Source organism: Drosophila takahashii, chromosome 2L (assembly GCF_030179915.1).
Source record: "Drosophila takahashii strain IR98-3 E-12201 chromosome 2L, DtakHiC1v2, whole genome shotgun sequence".
NCBI lineage: Eukaryota > Metazoa > Arthropoda > Insecta > Diptera > Drosophilidae > Drosophila > Drosophila takahashii.
Genome location: NC_091678.1, coordinates 23,862,181 through 23,884,086, shown reverse-complemented (window position 1 = coordinate 23,884,086; position 21,906 = coordinate 23,862,181). Strand labels below are relative to the sequence as shown.

The 21,906-nt window shown below is 37.4% G+C and overlaps 5 protein-coding genes and 1 long non-coding RNA gene across 17 annotated transcripts in view; 5 read left to right on the top strand and 1 right to left on the bottom strand.

The window, feature by feature from the left end:
• On the top strand, positions 1 to 1,666 carry LOC123002901 (UPAR/Ly6 domain-containing protein CG9338-like). 2 transcript variants are annotated; one of them, XM_070216044.1, is made up of 3 exons: positions 1 to 140; positions 1,037 to 1,156; positions 1,450 to 1,666. In XM_070216044.1, exons 1-3 carry the CDS (start codon positions 134 to 136, stop codon positions 1,656 to 1,658), a joined length of 336 nt encoding a protein of 111 aa, XP_070072145.1. In that variant the 5' UTR covers positions 1 to 133; the 3' UTR covers positions 1,659 to 1,666. The 2 variants fall into 2 exon arrangements, with proteins under 2 accessions (XP_070072145.1, XP_044249562.1); XM_044393627.2 differs by lacking the exon at positions 1 to 140 and adding an exon at positions 857 to 970.
• A 1,490-nt stretch (positions 1,667 to 3,156) lies between these two features.
• On the top strand, positions 3,157 to 5,237 carry LOC108064107 (UPAR/Ly6 domain-containing protein CG9338). Its single transcript, XM_017151450.3, has 3 exons — positions 3,157 to 3,304; positions 3,362 to 3,535; positions 4,867 to 5,237. The coding sequence occupies exons 1-3, from the start codon at positions 3,238 to 3,240 to the stop codon at positions 5,073 to 5,075; spliced, it is 450 nt and encodes a 149-aa protein (XP_017006939.3). The 5' UTR covers positions 3,157 to 3,237; the 3' UTR covers positions 5,076 to 5,237.
• Positions 5,238 to 5,721: 484 nt separating this feature from the next.
• On the top strand, positions 5,722 to 7,910 carry LOC108064131 (UPAR/Ly6 domain-containing protein bero). Of its 2 annotated transcripts, XM_070211753.1 has the most exons (4): positions 5,722 to 6,163; positions 6,323 to 6,496; positions 7,394 to 7,640; positions 7,705 to 7,910. In XM_070211753.1, exons 1-3 carry the CDS (start codon positions 6,112 to 6,114, stop codon positions 7,609 to 7,611), a joined length of 444 nt encoding a protein of 147 aa, XP_070067854.1. In that variant the 5' UTR covers positions 5,722 to 6,111; the 3' UTR covers positions 7,612 to 7,640; positions 7,705 to 7,910. The 2 variants fall into 2 exon arrangements, with proteins under 2 accessions (XP_070067854.1, XP_017007003.2); XM_017151514.3 differs by having other exon boundaries at positions 7,394 to 7,910.
• A 208-nt stretch (positions 7,911 to 8,118) lies between these two features.
• Positions 8,119 to 9,766, top strand: LOC108064132 (UPAR/Ly6 domain-containing protein bero). The gene is made up of 3 exons (XM_017151515.3): positions 8,119 to 8,376; positions 8,911 to 9,069; positions 9,135 to 9,766. Exons 1-3 carry the CDS (start codon positions 8,328 to 8,330, stop codon positions 9,356 to 9,358), a joined length of 432 nt encoding a protein of 143 aa, XP_017007004.2. The 5' UTR covers positions 8,119 to 8,327; the 3' UTR covers positions 9,359 to 9,766.
• Positions 9,767 to 11,103: 1,337 nt separating this feature from the next.
• The window catches only part of sky (GTPase-activating protein skywalker), a 48,149-nt gene continuing 37,346 nt past the window's right edge, over positions 11,104 to 21,906 (bottom strand). For 3 of the 10 annotated variants that reach the window (XM_070211750.1, XM_017151505.3, XM_070211749.1), the window contains 10 exons: positions 20,905 to 21,107; positions 20,499 to 20,703; positions 15,826 to 15,950; positions 15,422 to 15,750; positions 15,181 to 15,352; positions 14,863 to 14,892; positions 13,927 to 14,013; positions 12,539 to 12,697; positions 12,254 to 12,474; positions 11,104 to 12,184 (listed from right to left, as the gene is read on the bottom strand). In XM_070211750.1, the coding sequence (XP_070067851.1) occupies positions 12,043 to 12,184; positions 12,254 to 12,474; positions 12,539 to 12,697; positions 13,927 to 14,013; positions 14,863 to 14,892; positions 15,181 to 15,352; positions 15,422 to 15,750; positions 15,826 to 15,950; positions 20,499 to 20,703; positions 20,905 to 21,107 (1,673 nt within the window). In that variant the 3' untranslated portion in view covers positions 11,104 to 12,042. Of the gene's footprint in view, positions 12,185 to 12,253; positions 12,475 to 12,538; positions 12,698 to 13,292; positions 13,350 to 13,926; positions 14,014 to 14,862; positions 14,893 to 15,180; positions 15,353 to 15,421; positions 15,751 to 15,825; positions 15,951 to 20,498; positions 20,704 to 20,904; positions 21,108 to 21,906 lie in introns of all 10 variants that reach the window. The other 7 variants (XM_017151507.3, XM_070211751.1, XM_017151509.3 and 4 more) reach the window with 4 other exon arrangements.
• On the top strand, positions 12,693 to 13,718 carry LOC138912023 (uncharacterized). The gene is made up of 3 exons (XR_011417657.1): positions 12,693 to 13,025; positions 13,074 to 13,257; positions 13,312 to 13,718. It is a non-coding gene; the product is annotated as an uncharacterized lncRNA (long non-coding RNA).

The window sequence follows — 21,906 nt, the reverse complement described above, 5'->3', positions numbered from 1 at the left end:
GTTTCTATTATAAGTTCAAAATATGAGATTTAACTTTAAAATTTTTCAAAATAATTATGCCGACTAGTGTATGTATGTTTTGGTCATCGTCGCGTAACTGTTAGGACGTCCGACTGTTGCGGGATCGAATCCTATGAGAGGTATGTGATTTTAACAAAAATCGTTATACATTTATCAGTAATGTAGTGTAAGATTATACAAAATAACTAATAAGACAATGATTTATACTATTGGTTTAAGAATATTTCATACTTCATTTGAGCATAACTTATACCTGATTTACAAGTAAATCGGATTAAATTTGTACAAATAATAATATTACTTCTCCATTTCAAAGCAATTTTCATTAAATTTTTAAAATTGTCAAACATTTTTTATAATTCATATATTGTCTAAGTAGAATTTCTAATTTATTTAATTCATTATGGGTTAAAGTACATTTCATACTTAATTTCGCCCGAAAATATTCTCAAATTAATAATACCGATTTAAGAATAAAAGGGTCTTGAAATTAAAATTTAAGCCCACTTCGTACGTGTCGCCCTTTCAAGACCATTTGTCCTTGAGACAAGCCCGACGTGCTTGGTATTTTTTTCTAAGTGTACTGTTGAATCATTAAGGTTTCCAATACACATTCGCGATTTGAAATCCTGCCGTCGCACACTTCCGGTACCATTCGTCACTACGTGGACTTTCGAACTATAATTTTATTTTCGTACTAAAATAAATAATTTCCAACTAAAAAATTTTACATTGAATTCTGGGAAGCAGAGAAGTCATACGCCCATTGATAGGAAATATGCCGTTTCATGGATGCTGAATTTAAGTATAAGCTCACATTTGCTCGTTAGGCGCTGTGCAAAGAAGGTCTACTTTTAAAAGTATTAAAAAAAATTTCCAAACGCGAAAATGGTGTCGAGTGTAAAACTGATCTTAGCTTTCAGCATCCTGGCCACTTTGGCCTGTACTGGTATGAAACATGATGAAATTACTCTTCAGAAATAATCTACGTATTATTATTATTATCGACTTGCAGGGAATACCATCAGGTGCTATGTATGCGATGATTTAGAATCTGAAAGCTGTGGACTTAGTGATAGCGATATTAAGAAATGCGACGACGATGCCACAGGATGCAAGAAGCAAGTTGTCCTTAGTAAGTACGCACGCAAAGTTTTTAAAGTTTATTTGTTGATACATTTATTAATTAATTAGTTATTTTACAATTTATTTAAATGCAAAATTACCTGAGCTTTAATGTTAAAGCAATGGTCAAATGATAATTAAGTTATTGAGCAAGTAATATTTCAAACCTAAAAATGCGTTTTCTTTAAAAAAAACTATTTTTAATTTTTACAATGCACTAGACACATTAAACCATAAAAAAATTAATTTCAAGAAATGTGTTCTTTTTTAAGCGTAAGACCGTAATTAATTGTTTTATTTCAGAGAGCAATCAAAGGGTGACGTATAGGGACTGCTACTTCAGGGACGTAACTCAAATGTCTCGTGGCTGCAGCAACAATTTTCAAAGGCTCTTCATCTATACGGAAGTTAGCTGTATGACCTGCACTAAGGACAAATGCAACGGATCCTCCTCCCTGGCTCCCATCGGTGCTATCTTCCTCTTTCTCGGAGTGGCAGGTCTGCTGTCCTGAATGTTCTAAAATGTCCTAAAAACCGTGGAGGCTAAGACATCCGAAGACCTTACCTGCCCAATCAGTCCAAAATGCAAACAACATTTTGCGAATCTTAAGAGAAATATAAAAATTCCTTATTAATTAAGTACATAAATAAAAACAACAATGTATTTCAAATACATATGCATAATCTTAAATATTTTAATTCCGACAAAATACTAAATGATCATGAGACACTCATAAATAACTGTACCATTAACAAATAAATAGAGAGTGAATTTTTTAGAAACTACTGATTCAAATGGTATGAATTAGGGCGGGTCGATTTCTATGAGTCAAAAAAAATATGATCCTAGTTTTCACCACTGCTACTGGTTGCAATTGGAATCGCTTTTAATAGCAACAATCGCATCTTATTGATTGCACATGCGAAATTATCCTCCCTTAGACTATTTTAGTTGATTAAATGACTGGGGCTACGGTTTTATAAATAGGTACTGTAGTGTGTCCGAATATTTTCCAATATATTCAACATTACAAATTAATAAATAAAATATATTAATACTGTGGAGTTATGTGTCTAACGTTTTCTAACAACACAGGAACACAAAATTAAACTTTCAAGTTTTCCATGATATGTGGGTGCTCCTGAGTAAAAGTCCCATACAAAATTATTTTCCATCACCTACAGGTTCCGCGGTATAGCTAAAAATACAAAAAAAAGATGTTTGCCGACATTTTGAATTACGTGGCTTATATAATTGGACTAACCTTTATTATTTTCGGTAGGACCTACTCTCAATACATCACGGCAATACTAAAAAACAGTCCCCATCGTGAACCATTGTCCATGGCTTTGGAATTCAAAATTTTTTGACGTTGATTTTCATAGGAAGTTTTTTGTTTGTGACTACTTTTTGTTGGGTTGAGTACTAGACCTTATCGCATATCGCGAGGTGACAGCTCAGAACGCTGTTAATTGCTGAAATTGGCAAAACAATAAGATTGAGTGAAATATTCGAATGTGCTTTAAACTGCGCACTAGAATTAAAAAGCCAACTGGTTTACGGACGATGACGATTCCAGGGGCCTGGGACCTACTTGACATTCCAGTGAGTTAGGCATAGCGAGGCATAAAAAGTGTATACTGCTCACATAATACTACAAAACCATAACAACAATTTTTCAGGAAATTTGGGAGAGCCGTGGTTGTCTTCATCAGAGTGCCAAAACAAAACAAAAATAAATACCCCACTAAAACGGCTGACATCACCCCAAACAAGTCGGCAAAAATTCTTGATATTTATGTATATATGCGCCTCGTTTGTGTGTCAAAAATGTTGGGAGAAAAAACATTGCGGCAGCTTCTATACAAATCCAAAAACACAGAATTCAAACACGCAACGTACAAAAAAATCCACTCACTTACGGTCACTACGAGTGGAAGCTTGATTTTGAGTGAGTGGAAAACTGAGAGAAACGCTGAGTGGAAAAATAGACAATGGACTGGACGCTGAAATATCGCTTACAATCGCTCGCCAGACACCGTGCAGTGAAGGTTTGCTTTAAGAAATAGTCAAAGAATAAGTGTTCAATCATGAAAATGGTGTCGAGTGTAAAACTGATCTTGGCTTTCACAGTCTTGGCCACTTTGGCTTGCAGGGGTAAGAAATCTCCCGGAATTTCTGTATTGAATTGATCTACAAACAATCGAGTTGCAGGGTATGCCATTAAGTGTTATCAGTGCGATTCCTTGACTAATTCCAAATGTGGAAAGGATTTAAAGTCGAATGATGATCTGATTTTGGATTGTACCAGGATCGCTCCTCCTCGATTTCTTCAAAACTTTTTCCCAGTTCACAATGCCACCGGTTGCATGAAGCAGACTATCGATGGTAAGTACGACGATTGGGGTTAATAATAATGATCTCATCTCCTTGATTGCCCACGCGAAACGATCCTAACCAATACAATTTAGGTTGATCAATTAACTGGGGCTACGGTTTTATGCTAAGGTTACAGTAGCGTTAACCGTACACCAGAGTTTTCAATTTTTTTTCAGAGTAATAACGCAAAATTATTTAACAACGACATAATTTGTGTCTATTAATTGAGTACAGCGAAATATATTCAGATATATATTATAGAAAAGATCTATAAGCCTTTATTGGATGCCTTCCAGCTAAATATGTACCACTGCATGTAGATTGTGAAAGAAACAACGCATGATACATATATAGTATAGTACGCATATGTCTATACAGACAGGGTACAGATAAGAGGAATCGGTTTGTTTTTCCCTTTCGAATCTATCAGTGAAATGCTCTTACAATAATCTGTACTCTCAATTTCCCCAGCCTTTCTTAAAAACAATACTTTAATGATAAAGTACAGCAACCCAAAGGAGATTACTTTCCGTCCCTCGGCAATATGTTCCCTTCATTAACAATGCATCACGGATAGTAGATATTTATACAGAACTACCTATTTGAGTTATTTGTTCAACGTTTTCAGTCAATTTGCTTGATTGTCTGGCATAAATGTTCCCTAGAGTTTATATAGCTTTCTGAATAATTACAGCCAGTGGTTTCCCGCATAATTCTGAGGAGTATTTATGCTCGGTGACCTCAGACAATTGTTTATTAATCGCATGAACAATCGTCTACGTCTCGATTCTTATTTTGCAAGCGAAGGGAGCGGCAGTTCTAATTGGCTGTCGGTTAATTGTCATTATAGTCAGCACACAAATTAGTTGCAGCCATATAAGGTGTTGCACTGCGCTCTAGATTTTAACCTTATAGTGGTGGTAAAGTGGTAAGAAAACAAATATGCCATAAGATTATGTATATATACTTAATTTTAAATTATTTAGGTGACTTAATCAACGGACAACTTTAAAACTCTTTAAGCAAATATATTTCAAAGTTCTAAGCACGTACAAAACTCAATGAGAGAGAGAGAACACGAAAATACGAATTTTGGAATAGTCACTTCTATATTTATTTCCGTACACATCAGTATGCACAACACAATCTAATGTAGTAATTTTAGATTTAAATTGGCAAATATTTGAGTAGGTTTTATGACAAAAAAAATAATAATGAACCGAAATGTTGAAATTTACAAAGCTGTAAGTGTTTGTAAAGGTACTGTTTAAAAGTTATTAAATGAGCATTAGACAAAAGTTTTAAAATATCTATAATTTCATTCATTACTATAATTTCAGTTCCTGGTAACCCCCAGATAGTAAGGAGCTGCTACTTTGGCGACATTAACGACAAGAAGACCGGATGTCAGACTGATACCTCCCTGACGACTAACAAGCTTCTGAGCTGCGAGGTTTGCACCAAGGACGAGTGCAACGGATCCTCCTCACTGGCCCCCATTGCCGGAGTCATTCTACTCTTCTTCGGCGTGGCTTGTCTGTTGGCCTAAATTTGTAGTTTTTATTACTAACACCGCTGGAGCATCCCAACCATATCGAACATGCTTATAAAAACACCTCAAAGGCTTTAGTCACTTTTAAATCTCTCTTAATTGTTATTCACCTTTTAAGCAATTTTTGTCCACAATAAAATTCACGTTATTTATTTGAAATTGACCTTATAGTTAATAGGAATTTTATTGGTATGGATTTAATTAAGTGCTCCTTTTTTATTTGATAATTAAGAGTGGGAAAAGGAGAAATCCATGCGTGCCTGGCCACACTTTAAACACTTTCCTCACCCACAAAAGTCTCTTCTGTTCTCTTTTTACTTACCTTTTGAAACTCTCTTGGCTGGCGATTATAGAACAGCCGGAAAGCTGAAAAGTTCTCTCTGTGATTTTCCTCGGGTCTTGACCATACACTCCCAGTTTTCCCCCACCACCTCCCACATGTGCGCTATAAATTCAGCGTCAAATCTCCACTCGGTTGATGAGTAAAACACCAAACGTTCATTAAAATTAGACAAATTAAAACGCTGAGCGATGACGCCAGGCGAAATGGCCATAAAGTGGTTCCCTCACAACAAAAAAAGAGAACGTGTAGCGAAAAAAGAGAAAAAGGCAAGGAGTTGAATTTGGAAAATGCTTTTGGCATTCTTTTAGTTCGATTTCGTGTGCGGACGTCGACTGTCAGACGCTCCAAGTATTTAGCCGGGAAATCGGGGAAAATCAAAAAAACTCAGGGAAAATTGGCAACGCGTGTTTACATTTTTAATTTCCTTGCGTACTAAGACCTAAATAAATATGTAAAAGTCATTTATAGGAAAAGAAAATATACATTGCTTTATACTGAATTTATATATATTATAGTCAGCGGATATACATATGTTTTATATTTAAATCTCGTGTGGATCGTTTCAATTGCGTTGAGCGTTGAGTTATAAATAAGCCTGCTACTTGAATTATTTTCCATAAAACCATCAAATAAAACAAATCCCAAACAGAAACGAAGAAAGGTAGCAAACCGATTTTCTTCTCGTCAACAATGCGGCAATACTTACTTTTGTTTGGCGCGCTGCTCTCGCTGCTGGCCTCAGGTTTGTTATTCTTCTGTTTGCATTTGGATTTGTTTTTCGATTTTGTGCTTTGTATTTTGAGTTTTTTGTTTGCCGACGATTCGGCTGTCCCCCATCTGATCTCATTTCTGGCATAAATAAGACGCATCCCTGGTCTTTTCATCTCCCCAATGCCATTAGCTTACGCCATCAAGTGTTACGCCTGCGAATCCGTCTACGAGGCGAGTTGTGGCGAGGATTTCGAAGTGGAGAACCATTTCAAATACGACTGTGCCTTCATTGCCCCGCCGCGCTTTTTGGAGAGCGATCTGCTCAATTTGAATGCCACGGCCTGTCTGAAACGGGTGTTCAAGGGTGAGTTTAATTGAGAATATCTTCCCAAACTTCTAAAAAATAATTAGCATATAAATATGTAGTAAGAGTAAATAGAAAGTATGGACAACTTTTATACTTAAACTTGGTTAAGGAAATCATATAAAGTGTTATTAATAGACATCGGATTTTAGGTGAAATCGTTTTTTTTTAATATGATTTAAAGCCACACTTTATTGGTTAAAAATTTCTTACGACAACTTCAATGAAGTTTGGCCTAAGTCTCATTATACCTTAATAAATAAAATTTGTAACTATTCAAATTGGCTTTAAATCGTATTTAAAAAAAATGATTTCACCTAAAAGCCGATGTCTAGTAATTAATAAACAAGACGTCAACATTTTAAAATATTTCAAAATTCCTGCTATTTGAAGGCATTGGAATTTTTAAAATAAATAAAAGAACACTATTTTAGTTGTTGAAGTGATTTATGACTTTTTCATTGCACCTAAAGTAAGGAGAAATTTAGGAGCAAAAAAAGAAAAAATTATAGGATGCTTTAAATTCAAATAATATTAAAATATTAATACAAGTAAGATTCAGTGGGATACGATAATAAAAACATCAAGATCAATAACCACAAAAAATAACAAATAGGACTCGTTTAAACAAAACACGTCTCCATAGTTTTCCAAATGATATGTGACGTAAATCAAAACAAATAAAATTAATAATTACCCAAAGAAATGACACATTATATTTCTGCATAAATGTATATGTAACAGCTGTGACCTTATTTCAGACATTTTCGTAGACTTCCCAACAATCTTTTGATATTTCCGACAATACATATTAAGCCAATTAAAGCTTGAACAAATAAAATATGTCTGCTTGGAATCAGCCTAAAAGTAGACTAACTCAATGTTTTGTTTTCTCAGAAAATGGCGTACGTAAGATCGTTAGAGGCTGCTATTTTGGCGATGTAAATGCAACCGATGTGGGGTGCAAGATGGACCCCACTCTGGCGGCAGTGCACAATGCGAGTTGTCATGTGTGCGATGATGAGAACTACTGCAATGGAGCGGAAAGTCCACTGGATAAATGGAAAATCGTTGCCAGTCTGGTCTTGTTTCTTTTGGCACCTCAACTGCTTTGAAATGACGCGAAACGTATCGAAAATTTGGGGTAATTTGGGCTAGAAATGCACAATAAAAGGCACAATAACTTAAGTAAACCTAGTTCAATTTAGATGTTTTCCCAAGGCCCAGAACTATCATTTACCAAAGCCCACATTCTTAGCACCCACATCTTAGCCCACATCTGCCCCACTGTATTAATGGTCAATCAACGGCAAACAGGGCGTATGAGCAACATCAGCAGATATTAGCCGAAAAGCTGGCAAACAAATTTCGAACGATCCAAATACAAACTAATAAAAAAATCTTTTACACAGAATGCCAAATTGTTTATTTGTTCAAATGCCACTAATGAACTTTTGCCTGAAATAAATGGATCGTCGAGGCAAGGGAAGGGAAGGGCAGGGCAGGGCAGGGCACAATGTCAACACGCGTTGTTGGCCAGGAAAATCCCAACGAAGGAGAAGTGAAAATCTGTTATGAAAATCAAATTCACATTCTGAATGCGATTGTTCGCTCATTCAGTTCAGTTCTGTTCAGTCGCGTGTGTGCAACGCTTCGAGTCGGTGGTCGGCGGTTCGCGACTATATAGCGGGTCTATCATGTGATTAAAATCGGTCCGGCAGCTGAGAAGACAACATCTGTATTCGCGCACGTATCGGCATCGCTATAGCTATAGCTATTGACTCACCGCGACCGCCGGACAGTGGGATCAACTGTTTTCGGGGGCGGTGCGATGGCGATGATTGCCTCGCTCTTTCTGCTCGTCACGCTGGCCAGCTCAGGTGAGCCTCCCGCCCGCAAATCATCACATTCCTGCACCGAAAATATAGTTCATATTTTTTTATGTTCCAAAAATGATTTTACATCAAAAGACATAGATCTATAAACCTGAGTTTCGTTTTCCAATTTAAAAAAAAAAAAACATTTAACTTAAATTTAACTAAAACTCCATCATCCAAGACATCTTACATTTCTTTGGTTATTTTTCCATTGGAAACCCTTAATGTAAAATCCAAAAATATTTTTAATCAATGGTGTTCAACATGAATTTTATTAAAAGTCATTTATTTGTAATAATTAGGCTTTTTTTTAGAACCAATTAAAATAACTAAAAATACGGAATGTCGGAAGTAAATATAATTTATAAATGACGCTCAGAGAAAAAATTAATTAAAAAAAAAGACCATTAAATTACAAGTTAATATTTGTTTACTAAATGTATACAAAGATGCACACATTTTGAACACAGTTTCGATCCATTGTTTTCTTTTCTGTGCGCCCGCGTTGACACACATATTTACGCATGTCGTCATCAGCTCGGGCCATTACCTGCTACGAATGTGATTCCGTCAATAATCCAGGGTGTGGGGAACAATTTGTTGGCGATGACATATCCACGACGGACTGCGATGTGGTGGCGAACATGCGAGCCTTAGGAGCGGAGGCCACCTGCCTCACCAAGTACCATGAAGGAAGTAAGTATCCGAGTTCTGGAAAATAGGTTAAGAAAAACCCCAACCAATCACTCACTTTTTGGCAGCGCCTGGAGACACGCGCTTCGTGAGGCGCTCCTGCTATTTTGGCGACTCCTCGCCGATAAGCATTAATTGCGATGATGGACCGGATCCTGTCGTGCCATTTATGAATTTCCTGGGCTGCACACTCTGCAACACGGATCTGTGCAACGCAGCCCCCGGAGCAATCACTCTATCATTTGCAACTGTCTTCATGGTACTTGGTCATTTTATCCTATTTACCAACTAAGGAAGATGAGATTCGCATGGAAAGGCGAATATTTTTCAATGTATCTTATTACCCAGCATATACTCCAGTATTGTATAAAAGATTGATGTATCCTTATGCCCAACTAACCATATGAATTATTAGCAGTCAAGCTTATTTAACAAAAACCATCAACGTTTCTTAAAGGGATAGGAACTAGAGCTCGAAGGTTTTCGTTGCGCAAAGCCGACTGCGAATCTAACTTTTTACCACCAAGCCCACAGATGAATCTAAAATGTGTTTTTTTTTCATTTTCGTTTTATTTGATTTTGTTTCCTTTGTTTTTATACATCCACTAAAATGATTTAACATACATATATCTTTATATAATATAATTATTCTTGTTTGATTTAATATAATTTATTGAATAAAATTTACTCGTCTCCTGCATTATCTGCGTGTGTATGCAAGTATGTGTATGTATTGTAATTAGGAATTATAAATTACAAAATATGCATAATATAAATAAAGATAACATCTCAAAATCGATACACACACATCGCTGTTTCAATTTTTAATCAATACATTTGTTGATCGTCAAACACATCTAGATTTACATATATTTCCAGTTTATTGTATAAATTATTGTATGTGGGTATATAGATAACACCTTGGTTTATCATCTTTCTGGGTTTTAGCTGCGGATTATATTCATGTAACTTTCTGGGCTACACATAAATAACATTGAAATATAAATATATGGATATTTATCAAGATATTGTTTAAAAACTACACATTGAGAACAATTCAGATAGAAAACAATTTATGTACAAAAGAATTTGTTTGTTTTGCTTTACCAAATACTGTCCATATTGGCAATGTCCCGAGAAATCTCAGAGAATCCAGCGAGGACAGCTGCCAAGCGCGTCCCGACTTAAGCACTATCAACAATTGATATTATCAGCGTATAAAAATTAGTCAACCAAATATAGTAAAACTTATTGTTTCATTATGATTCACACTCAGAAACAAATAACAAACAGATTTGATTTTCTCATATTTTAGCTTGTATGGATCAACTTGTTCAACTATTTATAGTTGGCTATATAATGTAAGGTTCGGTTATATAATGCTGCGTACACATAAACATTGAATCATAGTAACAACAACACAGAGAGTTTGTTTAAAACCTAAAAACTATTCATATTTAGTTTGCTTTCCACTGCTGCTTTTTATCCAGTCCACAGATTGCAGGTGACCTGGTTTTTGATGGATGGGGTTAAATCGTAGTTTGGGTGCGGGATTTCGGGTAGGGATATGTGGAGTACCAGCTCCGCAATGCTATGGTTGTGGAGTGTTACCTGTCATACTCTGCAATCTGTGGTCACTACGGTCCCTACTCCTCAATTTTCGTTGTGTTTTCTTCATTTAATTTTAACAATTCGCTTGAGTAGTGCAACGATCAATAAGCCAACGGAATCTGCGGTTACTCAAAGGCAAGAAGGTAATAAGGTCGAGTGAAATCGGAGGAAACACACCATGTTCTTTTTGTTAAACATAAAAATTGACTAGAAAAATGTGCAAAAATTTTGTGTACGTGCAGTTTTTGGGTAGAGGTGAGCAAAGAATTTCGTTGGTATTGAAAATGGAATGGAATCTTAAAATAATTATTGATGGTTCTCCGTTTTTGTTTATGCCTACTTATGTAGCCTTCAACTTGTAATACATTTCTTTGTTTTCCGTTTTCGTTTTTCGTTTTGAGATCAATTGCACATGGGTGAGAGCGCTCCAGTGCCTGCTCTTTCTTTTCACTCGTTTTGCACTTTGAACTGACTACAAATTCCGCTGCCTAAGGGCATTAGCTTTATATTTATCAATTGGGGTCTTTATATAAACTATGGTATATATCTGTAGTATCTGAGCATATCATTGGCGGCAGCAGCAGCACTAATCGAAAGAGGTTTGGTTTTGCTTTATCTATATATTTTGCGACCAAATGGGGGACAACTTTCAGAAACATTCAGTTGTTTTCAATGCAATTTACAAGTTACACTTTCTATACACATAGCAATAATAATATTAATAACATTAATAACGAATTCAGTCAAGTCAGTAAATTTGGTTTACAGAAAGAAAAAATACATAATTTATAAACTAATGAAATAATAACGCTACTAAACAATAATGAAGTTGCAGCCCAAGTTTTCTGGTGTTGTTTTCTGCTTTCAATTGTTAAGGAATATTTTTTCTTTGCTGCGGTACATGGTTATAGAAATACATTTTACATTTAGATATACACTTTATAATAATTCTTTATGTATATGCTTGTATAGATATATCATGTATATATGTATAGGGGTTATAACAACTAGGGTATTGTAATTTCAAAGCTTTGCGTTTTGAAACATGAACTCACAGAGTATTTCCATTATATAATATATAATTTGTTTTAGTGTTGCATTTTTCATTAACATTTAACATTAACACGACGACGGCGGCATTTGCTGCTGCTTGGCCACTTTCGATACATATTTATAAATAGGTTTTTATAAATGTTTACACATTTTCTCATCTTGGTATTATCAGCGTCCGCCAATAATGGGCGGAAACGAAAGCAATCAGAAGGTGTTTGAGTGGGTGTAGGAAACGCGGGGGGAAGGTCGAGCAGGTTTGCTGAGCACTTGATCATCGGCGGGCAATATCGGTCAGACTTAGGAGATGTCTTCTTAGATGCCCACAAAGCCGTAGACCTCCAGCACCCGGATCTCGAAGTCGCCCGATGGACAAAGCGGCGGATTGTTGAAGGTCTTGCAGCTGTCCGTCTTGCCGAAACGTATGTTCTCGTCCATCCAGATGGCCTGACCCTCGCTGTCGGAGAAATGAGTAAGCGACTAATTAGTAAATTGGCGGATAGTAAGTCCCAGCACCACAACGTACCCGCCACCAATGGTAATCATCTTGGAGTCGGCCGCCATAAACAGCTCGGAACTGTGTCCCAGATCCTTGTCGCCCTCAATGCCCACCCACGGGTACTTGGCTCGCTCTGGATACAGGGAGAACAAAAAGGTTTCGCCGGTGCCGAAGTAGGCCTGTCGCTGGCCCTTGTCATCCTTCACATTCCTTTCAAACCAGCGCGAGGAACAGTAAGCCCCGAATACCTATAGGCAAGGATAATTAGTTATTTAAATGTTATAGTAAAATAAACAAAAAACACGAACTCACCTCATTATTGCACGTCTTGATCATGAGCAGCGTGGGCTCGTGCTGCTCCACCCGGACGTAGAACGTGGTCAGCGAGCAGCCGTGCTCCTCGGTGGTGTAGAGCAGCACCGGTTGGTACATTGTTATCCGCACGGGCAGCCAGGACCACAGCGTGAACAGCTATGGGAAGACGAATGGAACTTTTGTTAGCAACTCGACTCTGAACCGATCGGAGGCTTTAACTCGGCTACAACTACGAGTAACGTATTGAAAGGGGTAGCAATTAGCCAATGACAGAACAAAATACGTTGGCGTGGGTAAAGTAGAGTGAAAGAACATGAACTTAAAGGCCAAAAAATCAACGAAAAACAACTAAAAGCCGGGGTTAAGTAACATATACGAGGCAACAACTCTCGAAGAGGGCTAGAAACTACAAAAATAAACTACGGCGCAGTTCATGTCAAACTGTAAGCAGCGGCGGCGGCGCGGCAGCAGCGCATCTCAAACTGTAAGCTGATTTGTGTTTTTTGCTTTTTGTGACTCTTCCAATTTTCAGATGAACTGCCGAATTCTAACATTTAATGACTGCGGGACAATGACACTATTACAAAAACATTTTCTAAGACGGCACGGAATGGAAAACTTTTTTCTTTAACTTCGGATGGGAGTTTCAAAGGAATGCATTCAATTTTAATGAAATTACGAAATGGATGGTAATGGCAATGGAATGGGGAAAACAGGTTGGAGGGTTTTCAATATGCAATGCAATGCTTACAAATTGTCTATCCGTCCAGGTTTTTATGAAATTCTTTGTGCCCGGCAAACCAAAATGCTATGAAAAGATATAGATGGATATATAGCAAAAAATTATATGCAATATGGCGGATGAGGTCTGGGGGTCATATGAATTCGACTTATGGCTACACCGTTCCGTAGATACGGTTGTGCTAACTGGCTGTCCTATACGCTTCGTTCTAAAATATATATTTTTTGGAATTCGGTCTCTGAGTCGGTTACCATCAGGACCCCTGTTAATTGGTTAACTTAATTGTAATGAAAATAATTGAATTTAAAATCAAAAATTTGCCAACACTACTTTTAAACCGATTTTAACTTAAAAAACACAATGTTTTCGATAAATTCTGGCAACAAAAAGGGAAATTGAAACAAAAAATAAAAACTTAATCATTCAACTAATTTCTATTCGACTGAAAACGAATTCTGGCACTTCATGCAGTATTTGTGGCTTAAATGGTATGTGAATTAAAAACGTGAGCCAAAAGCTTCCATAGATATTGGAGGTATATATATATTTGTAGTACGATTAAAAATGTGTGGTGTGGGTATCTCTTTTGGGATTGTTGATTGGCTTTCGTATTGGAGTGGAGTGGACTTTGACTTTCACTTACATCTTCGTTCTTACAAGCTTGACTTTTCAGATTGTGTATGGGATAAACGCCCATCGCGATGGCTCTATGACCGGGCGACTTTTCGCCCTATGGTTTATACATATTCATGATGGATGAAATATTTAACAGTATGCACCCAAATGCGGCAAATGAACCCGTGGAAATGTATTTCATCGATATCGAAAATATGTATACATTGATCAAGCGTACGCAAATTTATATTGTTTTTTGCAATTATTATTTTTGTAGTATCGTTAATATTCATTCATTCGTTGCCAAGGCAGCAAAAAAAGTACAAGAAAAATAGAAATAACGTTTTATATATAGATTTCATATAAGGAGCAATTTCACTTGAGGATTTTTGTTTGTTTATGTATTTCTGTATGTGAGTATTGGCTTTGCAATATATTTTGTATTACAACAAAAAGCAACGGAAAACGAATAAAAAGCTGTACTGTGTGGTTATTATAGATGTGGTTATTTTCGAGGCTGTGCTTTTGCTTTGAATTGATAAGTAACGGAACAAAAATGGCAAGAAGTTAGTTCATTCGGCGAAATAATAAATGACAGAGATCAGGAACACAACATAAAAGTCAAGTGGAAGCAGAACGAACACAAAAATCGAGTCGAATCAGTTCTGGGAAGAGAGATTGAGAATTTACTGGACTTAAACTTTAAAATCTCGATCCAGTTAATTCCGAAAACGTACATTTTGTATATACATACACATAATTGCCTTAAATTAAAAATAATCATTTCCCTAATATCATGCTTCTGAAACTCGACTCGTGAAACTTAATAAAATGGAAACAAGATTCAACTCATTCAAAGACAGTGTGGAAAGAAAACCAACAGAACAAGCAGAATCAATCGAACATCGGCATTATCAGTATTGTTTTTAATAATAATTTTGTATAGCTTTTTCCAGCCTCATACCAAATTGCGACAGCTCTCGGAGTGCAGCTTCTGGTTTTGTTTATTTTTTGGGTGCGTTGTTTCAGAGTTGAAGAAGTTGTGAGAGAAACATAAACAGAAAACGAATAAAAATAAATCAGAGTTTACCATTAGACAAGGCGTTTGTTTGTAGTGCTGTGCTGTGTAAATTGTTTTATTTGGGTCATTACTAACTGAAGGATTGCCTAACTCGGTTTCTGTTTGTATTCTGTATTCTGTATTCTGTATTCTGTATACTGTATACTGTGTGATGGTGGGTTAGGGGCATGTCGATTGGATTAAGGGGTTATCTTCACATACCTCTCGGATGGTCAAGGTGTGCGACATCATTTGGATGTTGACCTGCGACTGACTAGTGGGCAGATTATCACTTGAACGCGATTTGATTAATTGCTTCGAACCGCTGGTGAGCACGGAACGGCTTTTTAGTAGCATTTCAGTCTTGATAAATATTCTAGAAATATACTGGGTACTGCAAGAGAGATGGAGTTTGTCTTTAGTACATGATTTCAGGGATTTCAAGTCTGCTTTTTTTAGCTACCTCAGTCCCCTAATACTAAACGCGGCATGGAGCAGCTTCGCCGGCGACACTGGTATCTTCTTGCAGAACTTGATCAGCGCATTGCCAATGTCGTTTTTAATATTATCCGGACTCCATTCGTTGTTCGACTGGCACTCCTTGTGAAACAGGTTGAGTATGACAAGGGCCACGCGGTACAGGACCTTGATGCCCTCGTGGAAGTAGCAGTCCATGATCCGCACCAGATGCTGGAAGGGTAGACCCGCTAGAATCCACCAGCACCAGTCCATGAAGATGCGCTCCAACTTCAGGCCCGGGCAAATACGTTGGAAATACGAAGTTGCACTTTTCTGCAAGGCAAAAAAACTCTTGATTAGCATTTGATCGATGGGCACTGGACACTGGAGCGAAGCTCTACTACTTACCGTGTGCTTTTTGGCTATCTGCATCACCGTCTTCCAGGTGACCTCGTGCTGTAGTTTGGTTTGATTGATGAATACCTTTTCCTTGCTGCCCACCAGACCGGCCAAGCACATGTACGCCTCCTCCTCTGTAAAGTAAAGGGAACATGTTTAGAAATAGCACTAAAATGCTTGGGTAAAGAATGATAATAGTGGAATGGGAAGTATTTAATGTTGATTACAATAAGTGTTGATCATTTACTAATTATTAATTATTCTTATTATTAGTCCTGATACAATGAAAAACGTTTAATAAACATTAAATATATAAATGAATTTTCTTTTTAATAATTTATTCCGGTGCCTTTTTAATCGATTTGATAGTAACTCATTATTTGTTTACAAACCAAACGTGTCGGATACGTAATATTCGATACTCAATACGCCCCGTTGCCACCCGTAAGTGAGATCGTATGGCAGTGCTCCTAACAATTATCTATTTAAAACTGGCCTAACCCTAGCCACAATTTATGAAGCCCTTCCAGATCCACTTCCAATCTAATTGTGTAAAATGCAGCAGCTCGACTTATGGCATTTGTGGTGGACGAAAACGCAATCCCAAGGTGGTGGCAGTGGGAGGAGGTGTATGTATATATATATATATATATCACCGAGAACACTGAATTACCGCAATGACGCAGCGCAAATTAAATTGAGAATGCGTTGAACATCCGTCAGTGGAGTGCACTTTGACCATCGTCATCGCCATTTCCCCGCCCACATCCACGCCCCCCTTCAATTTTCCATAATTAGCTGGCACAATTTTTCCAACAACCCTGTGTATGTGCGTTCTGATTATTTGATTTCTAAATTAGATCAAATTATGCAATGTCGAAGTGGTGGGGCTATAAATACCCTCGCGGAGTTTTGCTCGAGTTGTTTTTCAGGCAGTCGTGAGCAAGTCATTAGCGAATCTCAGAAAGCTTGTCAGGCATTTAAAATGTAATTGTGTAAACATAGCACCGATCAATTAGCAATTAGAGTTCATTTGGGGGAGTGAGCGGACTTTAAATTCAATTTAGATACTGAACCGACTTGAACTTCTGCAGGGCGATAAGGAGTCATCGGATTGATTCGCAGCATTACAAAGTTTAATTAGTTTCAAACGCCGCGCTGTAAACAAAGGCCTTATCAGCGGATTTCGCCGGCTTATCAGTGGATCACACTGGCCCCAGGCGGTTCGACTTAGTTCCCCCAGATTGCTCTTAATTGCCAGCGGATCGGATCGGAGCAGAGTCTGGAGTGCATAGAGTGGGGCTGAACTTTATCTATGGCGGAAAGACGGCTAATAAGTGGACAAATATCTGATAAGTTTATTAAATATTTAAGGGCCCTTGCTATTTATAGAGCATGACGTACGTCAGTCATGGCAATTGCAATAATCTGCCAGCATTTGCATTCAACTCGGCACAATTCAGCTCAAATTTAAATGACCCCTCATCATCATTATCAGTCAGAACAAAAGCAGAAGTAAACAATTTACAATTGAAATTAATCAAAGAACTGACGATCAGCGAAATTAAAGCTCTGGGAAAAGAGCACGCGCCAAAGAAAGAGTTGTAAACTAGAAATCTCCGAAATCTCCCAACAAGTTTGAACAACATTTGAATAATGCAAAGGTCGATTTGCTAACGAGACAGCATTATAAGTCAGCAGACGTCAGAGAGCACGTGCCGAGTTATTTATGATATATAAGCCCACCAAAAATAGCCACAAGATAGTCTAAACACCCACAACCGAGATAGAAGAACAGAAAACAGGAATCCATCTGCTTTTCTGCTTTAATTAGCTCAACAAACCCAAACATAAACAATGCAAATATTCCAAGACAAAAACAAAAGCGGAAAGTAGACACACAGCACTTAATAAATTTAAATAAAAGCGAAAATAACATCTTTGAATTGCTAATCGGCGGGTGGTGGCAGACGATGCAAAATTTACCAGCTATGAAGAAGTTTGAGATACTCTTAAAAAAACAAATCATCGTCATTTTTATTTTTATAAAAATATCTAAATTAAAAAAGCCCATAAATTGATGTTATAAAAGCTTTAAGATTGTAGATGATAAGATCAAGAACCACAGTATTTATCTTTATCTGTATTATCCCTCTGTAAAGTTACAGCAAAGCGAAAGATATAAGGCAGAGCCCCTTTGTTACATCTAGAAAACCTTGAAGGCCTTCCCCCTTTCGTTTGTTTACTCAGCTCATGAATATGTAAGGAAAAGGGTAGACGAATGCAAATTAAAGCAGGGGTTATATTCCGATTTTCACTCTCTACCTGACTCAAGACTGACGTCAGAGTACCGGGCCATTAAAGCCAACTACTGGAGAATATTCCATATATTTTAATCTGAATTGTGCGTGCCCGGCATTGCCAACTATTTGATGTGATGATGAGCACTCCATATAAAAATCGGGCAGAACAAATATGCACAAGGCGACAATGTTTGGGTAGGGCGCAAAAACACAAACCGAACAATGGGGAATCAGAATGCCGAATGAAGAATGGAGATGGCAGAATGGAGAAGAATAGAATTGGCAAACAAAGCCATAAACGAAAGAGTACTCATACATATGTGCGCATTTGCACGGTCTTCTGTCTGCGTTTTATGTGATTTTTATGCTCACGTGTTGGCATTATTAGCCGAGCAGAAAGCGAAATCGAAGAAATAATAGAAGATTCTAGAACAAAAAAATAAAAATAAATAAATATAAAATATAAAGGGCTGATGGCAAGTTTAAACAATTTTTTTTTTAATATTTTCCCACCATATATGCACGTATGTACCCACAGGAAGACATTTAAATTATCCCGCAGAAATACATCTACCTTAAATGCGTGTCAGTATACTAAGAATCCGAATAGAGCCTTGAAAACTGACAATTCTTTCTCTTCTTTTGCTCTGTTTACTTTAAGTGGCAAAGGCGAAATTCGCAAATTACAAAAAGAAGACGAATCAAACCGAATCGAATTGCAATGACGTCAACAACGAAATGCAAACAGACCGACATATGCATATGGGCTATCCATATCACTTTAAACATTTGTTTATTTGCGACTCTTGAACTTGAAAATGCAAACACGAAAAAAAGCGCCAAAGTGAAGAATATTGAAATGCGTTGATTAAACGCAGTGATCATTTTAATTTTATTTATTTTCATGTGCCCTTCGGTTTGACATTATTTTGAAATTTTGTAAGGCAAGTAAATATTTAAGCTCACTTTGGAATAGGCAGAATATTAAATGAATCATTAAATAGAAAGGTTAATTAATACTTTGTGTCTATGGAAACTAGATTATTAAAAATCTAGACAAATCTGGACCGGAATTGAATATTTTTTGTGTCTGCCAGACAGACGCAAAGGAGGGCATAAGTATTTCGCACGGTGTAAACAAACCTTCGGAATGACAGGCTGTCTGACCTCCTACTCGAAAAATCAGCTTATCAGTAGCTCCCACAAATAGGCGTCTACAAATATACATATATTTAAATTCCAAACCAAATCGAGATAATTTGTAACGGGCATGGGATAATAATCTTTGGCAAAAGCCTTTGATAGATCGATAGATTGTCTCGATATTTCTATAAATGGAATCTAATTTGGGGCTTAACATCTGCAATTGATTAGATTGCAGAAGATAGTACTTATCGCCATTAATGAGAGGTTATCAAGGGGTCAGGCACATGACCAGCTGTCAAGTTAATCTGAGGTTTAGACCTCCAAATCAACAATTCCCATGATGAACTTCCGATATGGATCTCTGAAGGTTGCAATATTATTTTCATCTCGTTTCAGCTAAAATTTCGCTCATTTCGTATTCACTTATTTTCCCCATTCATTGATGGAGCGGAATTCAGCGGATTCCAAGTCTACACCTGACTGGATGAAACCAAATTCCGAGTAAACAATCTATACTGTAAGTTAAATATTCGAGTTTGTTATTGTGCCGCCAATAACAACAATGAAATAATGATTAGCTGATAATAAAGTAGTACGAAAAAAATGTTTCAAAAACAACAACAAATGCGGAACTAAAGCAGACAGTTAGACGTTGATCATTTGACTATGGTCAAGTACAGTGCGGTACAGTACAACCCATGAGAGTATTTATTGTAAGGGAAAAAATAAGGAAATATTACAAAGTTTGGAATAAAGGATGATAATAAAATCACGTTAAAGTGAATTTTATGGTAAACAAAGAAGTTTTGATTCGATTAAACTTTCTTTTAAGTAGTTTAAAGCTATTACTTCCTAAAAATCGCCAAAATACTCCCATAATACAGTTTTTCACTGTACCCACGCTACAAAGGAATAGCAAGATTTACATTACAAATTATTTGGTGGCTCATTGCATGTTGGCCAAATCAATTAGCCAGAAAATCACGATACATCAATTTGCAACCAGCTGCGATACGCGCCGAGAATCCCCTCTTATATATCACATATATATGTATAGAAATATATAGGGAGTAAAAAAACGAGGGGCCTGGAGCGTAGAGCCTTACAATTGTGCCACTTATTTTTGTGTGCTTTGTAGAGGCGATAAAAATGACTCGATCAAATATTGACATTCACGTGTGCGCGATGGAGTGGAATGGTGTGTAGTGGAGTGCTGGCACTCCGATAACTTACCCGACATGAAATGCAAAAGTATCGATGTAATGGGATACAATACTGGACTGTAGGTAATATCGGGGCAGTCGTAGCCCAGGACATTCACGATGCGATCGGCCACGGCCCGTCCCGTGCTGGTCAAGTGGTAGGGCAAACAATGGGTGGCGTCCACAAAGGCGGGCAGCATGATCGGCTTCTCCGACAGCTCCGTGGTGCCAAAGACCTGAAAGATTAGGGAAATGCATATTAAGTTTGGTACATTTCGGTTTGCCAATTAGAGCTTGAAAAAATATCGACAGTTTGCCATTTTTCGATATTTAATTTGTGTGTTTTCCCTGTTTCTATATTATCGAATCAATATTGTCAAAATATCGAAAATATCGATCATTTTCATGCTCTTTTGCAAATGTCACATGGCACCCACCTGGTGGACCATCTCCCAGTAAAAGCCGTCCAGCATTTGCTGCTTCGTCTGGTGCTGGGCACACAACATCGGCCATAGCTGGGATCGGATCGGGGAGTTAATGGGCCACGAATTCTCCCTGAGTATGTTCTTCACGTCACGCTTCTTGCCCTGTTGCAGCAGCTGTTGGATCTCGGTGTAGGAGCGCAGTGCCGGCTCTTTGCCTGTAAACAAAGATAGGGGACACAGATTAGCCATGAGGTTAGATTAAAGGTCCTCCGTGGGAGTAGATTGTATATAGGGTATATTAATGGGTTCACCTCGGCTTTGAACATAGATACCTTACTTTCTATAGGAAATACGAATATAGAACCTTGTTTCAGTTACAAAGCACAGATGGATAATAAACGCAATTAAACTTAAAGCCAATATAAATCCCTTACAGAAATCCCACTGTTTAATCTCAATAAGTTTGCACTTAACAGCTGATAAAGCTACTCGAAGAGCAGTTTAATTGCAGGGCTAGGAATATGGTGTGTTTTCGATTACTTTTCAAGCTAATCCCCCTTAGGTTAGGTCATTAACTAAAACTGATCCAATGGCCATGCAGACTGTATGTCCAAAAACAAACTTGGAACAACTTTAAGTGGCCGATGCTGCCGTTTTCGGTATTTCAGGCACTTCAATCATATGACACGATTGTTTTTGTTATGGCTAATAATGGAGGTTCTTGAGGTTATCACCGCTCTAGAGCCATTCAAATGGCAGTGCCAAGGAACCTTCTCCACTATCATCAAAGTCGCGAGGCGCTTTAGACCAACACAGCTCAAGATATACAAATACTTGTGAACCGCCGATAAGTAGTTAAATTTCGTGTGTAAGGCAGCGACATTACTCATGCCTCAAGTGGTCAAAATAAAATACTTCAGAAAGTGCATCTGATAAGTAGGGCATTGATAAAAAAAATTATATTTACTTATGATGAACACGCCGCAATAATTTTGTTGGCCTTTGCTCATTTTT